This window comes from Telopea speciosissima, chromosome 9 (genome assembly GCF_018873765.1).
Source record: "Telopea speciosissima isolate NSW1024214 ecotype Mountain lineage chromosome 9, Tspe_v1, whole genome shotgun sequence".
Lineage (NCBI taxonomy): Eukaryota > Viridiplantae > Streptophyta > Magnoliopsida > Proteales > Proteaceae > Telopea > Telopea speciosissima.
The window spans coordinates 55,771,694-55,778,714 of NC_057924.1; the positions used below are offsets into that span (position 1 = coordinate 55,771,694).

Genomic DNA, 7,021 nt, shown 5'->3' on the forward strand with positions numbered 1-7,021 from the left:
TGTTACAAAAATCTGAGAATAAAAAGTATCAAAACAGAACTGGCAAGAGATGAGTATAAATCTTCAAATTTCTGCTGTAGAATGTATGTTGGGGGCAGAAGAAGAATCTCTGGAGAATGAAAACTAAAGATTTCCATGGTCTGCGAGGGAGATCTGTAAACAAATTCTAACCTTTCTCATCCTTTGGTTTATCCATATCAAAATCATCCCCACCCATGTTTAAGTTCTACACAATATTTATCTCAGTCAGCATATTAAAACCCAAAATTTTACAATAAAACAGAGTCTGTCCCTTGAATTTGGGCCAACTAGTGAGACAAGCTAAATTTCAAGAATGAAAAAAAATCTATCCATTCCCCACAATTTAAACACTTCTAATAAATCAAATCGGGCGAGGCTGACTTGAAACAGAAGAAAAACAGAATGAGTGCTTAGAATTTCCTCCACAACAAAAGCAGAAAACATGTCTCACAGTGCAACTGACTCATAGGAATAGGAAGATTGATTCATTGAGTCAATCTGTTTTAAGTATCCCAGAGCACGGCATTAATGCCTAATTACTTAAGCCATGTAGCCCAAAATAAGGGACATGATAGCCCCACTCACATATTCAAGAGCAGATTCTCCAGAAATCCATAAGATGAGCAAGCTCTAAACAATAACTAAGTAAATCCTTAAAGTTGATGGTTGAGTATTAGCAGATGTTTAGAATAACTACACTAATATGACTAACAATGGATGCTGACTTCATACTTCTAATGCTTAAAACCATCAAATGACATGGAAAATTTTGGAGTTCTCATTTAGTTTGTCTAATCCTAACAACACACTTTGACCAGCCATTGCCTTCAGTCACTTATGGGCAATTTGATTACACAACATGCTATTCTTTCTACCAGTTAGAATTGTTAGTCTACCATAACAGAGCTCTTATGATTGCCTATTTCATAATCATAATATCATTGACTCTCTGTTATACAAATTGGATTGTAATCAACCAATTCGATTTGGCATCGAGCCAATGCCAATTCCAATTAATGCCGGTTCATGGTACACCAAGTTAAACCAAATGTGACCGAATCCATTTGAGTCTAGCTGAGTTAAGGCCAAGTCCAACTGAGTACAGGACATTTTTCATAGATTTCGAGTGAATCAAATCGGAATCAATGGAGACTGACTCTGCTTCCGATTCCGAGTTTTTAAACCTTGCACTGAATCGACGCAGAATGTTTGAAATTTAGAGCAGTTCATTTTATCTTTGCCAAAGTTGGCTGTTTCTAGTGAGATATATTTATTGCTGTTCAACACTCGAACACAATGGAAGATATAGTTTCTAGGCAAGCAAATATGTAAATCCCTCCCCCCCCGGAGGTGGAAAACACCATATGAAGCTGATACATAAGGGGTATGCCCACTCTCCCTCTCTTGAAAGCATAGTACTTGCTATATATACTCTGAAGAGGCTACCAAAGACCTTTCTAAAAGAACCAAATTTCAAATGGCAGGGGAATTTGAAGAGAAAAATTTCTCTTCCCCCACCCCCCCCCCCCAAAAAAAAATAAATGGAGGTGATTTGTGTGACCTTATAATTTATAGATTAGAGCTTCCTTGAAAGTCCATTCCCAAATGCTTTAATTTGAAGATACTTGAATCAGATGACTTCTTGCCAATCCAACACTCACACCTTTAATTAAAAACAGAGGAAATCACCTTATAACTCACCGGATAGACCAAACAATCGCAGAAGGAAGAAACTGCCAAAACACTCTTTCTTCCTTGATTAGCCGACTTAATGTTAAGAGGCAGATTCCACTCCTGACCTTGGTAAATCTTTGCAATGATGTTAAATATATTAGATTTGGATAGTTGGTGATGGATCTAATATAAATTTCTGGCAGATAGTTGGTGGAAGTCTACTGCAGCAAGACCAGGGCTGGATCTCAGTTTCTTCACTCCCCTTAAGACAAAAGTTGCAGATTATATCCATTCATGTAATTAGGTATTCCTACAAGTATCTTCAAATTTTTTGCAGGATATTTTTTTTCAGAAATCTTTCAGTTAAAGCTTCCTTATCACACTGAACCTGACATATACGGGTTTGGTCTATTTCTCAGCCAAGCTCACCTGGAATGGACTAAGATCTACAGGTGCTCATCTTCCATGGACTTCTTTGGTGTGGGCTTCTTATTTGTAGCCTCGTCATTCTCTATTTAGTTGGAGTATGATGCAGCCAAAGCTTCCTACAGATGATAGGGTCTCCAAAAAGGGTATTCTATTGTTTCAAGATGCAATATTTGGGCCCTCATGGAATTTTCCTTGGCAGACTAAAGAAGAGAGCTTCGCAAATATAAAAATCAGTTATATATACATGATAAGCTATGAGAAAGTCATTTGAGGTGGCATGATCATGTTTAACAGAAGCCTTTGAATGCTCCAGTATAAAAAAGTGATTTAATTCAGATTGAAAGAACTAAAAGAACCAAGGACAGACCTAAGATGACCTTAAGAGAAGTTGTGAGGAAAGACATGCATAGTCTAAGCCTTATGTCAAGTATGATCCCGAATAAAGTTGATTGGAGGGCAAGGATCCAATAACCAACCCCATTTAGTTGGCACAAGACTGAATTATTATTGTTGTATCTTTTCATGACCAAACACAGCACAGAGAAAATTTCTCGTCACAGCTTCGAAACAGAAAATTGATACAGTTGGCATTACACCGCGCCCAAAAATCAATGCAGTTAAAAGTTAGAACTACTAATTTCTTGAACAGTTTGCTGCCAAACAGCTGAAGAAGAAAGCAAGTTCAAAATAGCAATGCAACATAATTTTGAGATAAAAACATCCATCACACATTACTGTACACATGGAGTAATAGCTCAGCATATAATAAACCTCTAAACAAAATAAAGACTCATTTTTTCTCTCTATAATTGTCAGTAACTTTTGGTCTAAAATTATCTTTGGGGAATTTTAATCAAGCCTTAGTCTCCTCAGCATCCGCTGCAGCAGGTTTCCCTTCTTCTTTCTTGGTTTCCTCTTCTTTTGCTTCTGTTTCTTCTGCAAAGACGAAGTACACAAACACATTATACAGGTACGACTGGTAATAGAAAATGCAACATAATATTCAAGAGTTGTGTTACAAAAATCTGAGAATAAAAAGTATCAAAACAGAAGTGGAAAGAGATGAGTATACATCCTCAAATTTCCACTGTAGAATGCATGTCAGAAGCAGAAAAAGAATCACTGGAGAATGAAAACTAAAATTTCCAAGGCTTGTGATGGAGAGCTGTAAACAAATTCTAACCTTCATCATCCTTTGGTTCATCCAAATCATAATCATCCTCACCCATGTCTAAGTTCTGCATAATATTTATCTCAGTCAGCATATTACAACTACAACAACAACATATTTGGCCGTATCCCAACTTAATGGGGTCAGCTACATGGATCCAACAAAACAAAGTAAGGAAACTAAGGTCTGAACAAAAAAAGGGGAATGAAAAGATGAGAGAAAAAAAATGAAACGTGAAAGCTGAAAGCTGAAAGTAAGAGGAAATAGGCACAGCCCAGCAAGTCAGGAGAATTTCAGTCAACATAATCCCTTGAATTTGGGCCAACGAACGAGACTAGCTAAATTTCAAGAAAGAAACAAAACATATCTATTCCCCATAATTTAAAACACTCTTAATAACTAAAATAAATTTAGGCGAGTCTGACTTGCAACTGAAGATGAACAGAACAAGAAAAAGATATTACATGATCCAGAAAAATAACTAGCTAGAAACAAAAAAACAGCATATCCAAAAACGTTATAATCATTCTACTAGAAAGGAAGAATAGCTCAATCCACATGTCAGATGATGCACTGACTCGTAGTAGGAAGATTGATTCATTGAATTGTTCTGCTTCAAGTATCCCAGAACATGGCATTAATGCCAAATTACTGAAGCCTTGTAGTCCAAAATAATGGAAGAATGTTCAAGCAAATAGTGACCAACAGTACAATGGATGTAAAATACACCAGCACAATCCATAATACTCTGAACCTGTGACCAGATATAACATGCTAGCAAATCATCTAAAAGGGACATGATAGCCCCACTCACATATTTAAGAGCAGAATCTCCAGAATCCATAAGATGAGCAGGCTCTAAATAAAAACTAAGTTAATTCTTAAAGTTCATGACTCACCGAGAAGTCCATGTCACCAAAGTCCATTCCAGCTTTCTCTGTCAGAAACAGAAATGCATCAATGTGAGAAGAGAAACATAACTTAAATGAACGGGAGAAAACAGAACAAGCCAATTCACCTACCGTTTTCCTCATCCTCATCAACCCACTTATCCCAATCCACTTTGAGGAACACAGGAGATTTTGCTTCTTGCTTGACTAGCTTACCCCACCATTTATTCTCGGCTTTCTTTATAACGTAGACTATATTTCTTACACCACTACTAACCTTACTTTCCTGCAGTAAAAGTAGTGGCGATTACTCTATTTCCATTTATATGACAAGTTAACTTAACACGTTGCCATACCTCAACATTGATCTTGTCATATAACTCAATGTCAACTTCATATGGTATACCATCTTTTGTGGCAGAGAAAATGAATCTTCCTTCAGGCTCAAGCTTAACCTTCACATCTTTCGCATCAGGCAACTCAACTGTGAGGTAGATCTTGTCAGATCTTTGTGCCCACTTCACAGTTGGATGTCGGCTAAAACAGGAATACAAATATTACATGAGTTTTCCTGCCTTGCATTTCACTCAAAAACACTATGTTTCTGTATTTTCATTTCCATTAAGATCCTTTATCTATCCTGTCACTAATGCAAAATTGATCTCGAAACAATAAAGTCAACGAGATATCAATTGCAACAAGATCGCATATGGGACAAACCAATATTGATAATAGAATCTCTAGCACTCTCTTCTTCTGTGTTTTTCAACATATGAAAGAAGATATAAAAAGATATGGAATCATCACCAAAATCTGCAGGAATGGAATCACTACCAATCCCAATCTATTGATTCACCACAACAAGAATGTCTCTACATCACCACAGCAACAAGTTCCAAATCGCCACAGAACACTCAAAGGCATAAACCAATAACTCATTCATTTCATCCCATGCTCAATTACAGCAGTACATGTTTTGATAAAAGAACAAAAACAAAGAAATAGAAACTTACTAGTTTGACTATTAAAAATAGATCATGCCAAAAAAAAGTACAAGAAATAGAAACTTAATCAATGTCTAATCAAATCTAGTAAAATAAAAAATAATTAATTCTTCAGCTAAAGAAATATTCCAATAACCAAATCTTATAAATACTCTCCTTCCACACATATCACATAGGCCCCACGCAAAACTTCATTTAATCTTCCAAAATATCCTCTATGCAAATCTCTTCCAAATCATCTAAAACAAACAATAAACACCAAAATAGAAACCAACTGCTAATTCCATATAAAACTCAAATCCCTAACATTTGGGAAAATTGGCACATTACAATAGAAAACACAAAAATATTAAGACCATGACCCATACAATCCATTAGACACTCAAATTATCACTAACTTAAACAAAACTTGAACCATAGGTTCAGTTGGACCAATAAACTAATCCAAACCCAAAACAATAGGCTTTTGTTCTCTTCTTGCTAGAATTTCGCATCAGTCTCCTGAAAATGTAAACAGTATGAAGCATCCATTCAAGATGATCCATTATGTAATCAATTTTAAATTTATTACAAAATGTAAATCTCAAATGGATTTCTACAAGCTAAAATGCTTAAGTTACCTGGGATACATTACATAATTTAAGCATCATCCTTCATCTAGCATATCATTATTCTGTCCCAAGAACAAACCACATTACAACCCTAATAGTGTTTTACAAGTGGTCAGACAAATTAGGAATGATAACAAAAGGACTTGGGCTCCGAAAACATGTTGGAGGGTCCAACACTAAACCTTAAGGCATTAGGTGGAAGAAGCTTCTCAAGTATATGAAAGGACCAAGGACATGAACAAGTAGACGTCGGAATATGGCTCTATACCTCCCAACATCTCAACAACAGAAACATCCAATCTCCTATTTACAGATTATGTTGAGCTTTTAGTTGGGAGCTTAAGCAGTGTTCTATGTAAATATCAGGAACAGAATATATATGGAATTCATAATCTTTCACATCTAATGATTAATCTTCAAGAAGAAGAAATTGAAATAAGCAACATTGGTGCAGAAACTCAAACCAAACATTGACAGAAAAAGATAGTTTGATATCATGCAAAGAAGCATGAATATTTATAGAAATAAGTAACGTTGGGATTCCTATAAGATTAAACAGAGACATTCAAAGAAAGAAATCCATAAGAAGAATATTTACAACCAATCCCAAGAGAAACTCAGTAAATCCAGAAAGATAAACATAACCCACCATCAGATATCATTCAATTAACTAGTTCATAGACGCCCAATGCTAGCATTCCTCATAAACCCATTGCTCAAACACAGGGGAACTAAAAAGCTAAGCAAAAGAGTAGCAACGAAGCGAGGCTTACATCAATATAATAGTATTCTCCTTTTGGGCAGGACCCATCTTCTATGATGAACAATGAAAGAAGAGGAATAAGAAAATAAAACCAGGGATTCAAAACTCACCTCATCTTTGAAGTTGGAAGATAAGAGTGACGAAACTGAAAGTGTTGTACAATTGAGGGAAATGTGTAAGGTGTTCGGACTGAGACCTCAATCACCAAATAAACTTAAAGCCCAGAGCAAGAATTGTTGTTCGCCTCCACGGCTCGGTTGGACTTGAGAATGAGAGATCTTATTTATAGTATGAGAGGAAGACCATATTGGAGAAAGAGCTCGAATGTTCGAGAAAGACCCAGCTTTTTCAACTCTCATTTGAATTCTACTTTTCTAAAACTGTATATGGGTAATATCGTCACTTAACAGAAAAAAATACCATACAAGCGATCGCAAGTGGGTGTTTATCACGAGTTT

The 7,021-nt window shown here is 36.0% G+C and overlaps 1 protein-coding gene across 11 annotated transcripts in view; it reads right to left on the reverse strand.

Moving 5' to 3' along the window:
- The window catches only part of LOC122640017 (co-chaperone protein p23-1-like), a 22,553-nt gene extending 15,927 nt beyond the window's left edge, over positions 1–6,626 (reverse strand). For 3 of the 11 annotated variants that reach the window (XM_043833100.1, XM_043833099.1, XM_043833097.1), the window contains exons 1-5: positions 6,574–6,626; positions 4,542–4,722; positions 4,318–4,471; positions 4,195–4,232; positions 172–226 (exon numbers count right to left, since the gene is read on the reverse strand). In XM_043833100.1, the coding sequence (XP_043689035.1) occupies positions 172–226; positions 4,195–4,232; positions 4,318–4,471; positions 4,542–4,722; positions 6,574–6,611 (466 nt within the window). In that variant the 5' untranslated portion in view covers positions 6,612–6,626. Of the gene's footprint in view, positions 1–171; positions 227–2,887; positions 3,061–3,307; positions 3,363–4,194; positions 4,233–4,317; positions 4,472–4,541; positions 4,723–6,573 lie in introns of those variants that run through there. The other 8 variants (XM_043833101.1, XM_043833098.1, XM_043833108.1 and 5 more) reach the window with 6 other exon arrangements.
- Positions 6,627–7,021: the final 395 nt, after the last annotated feature.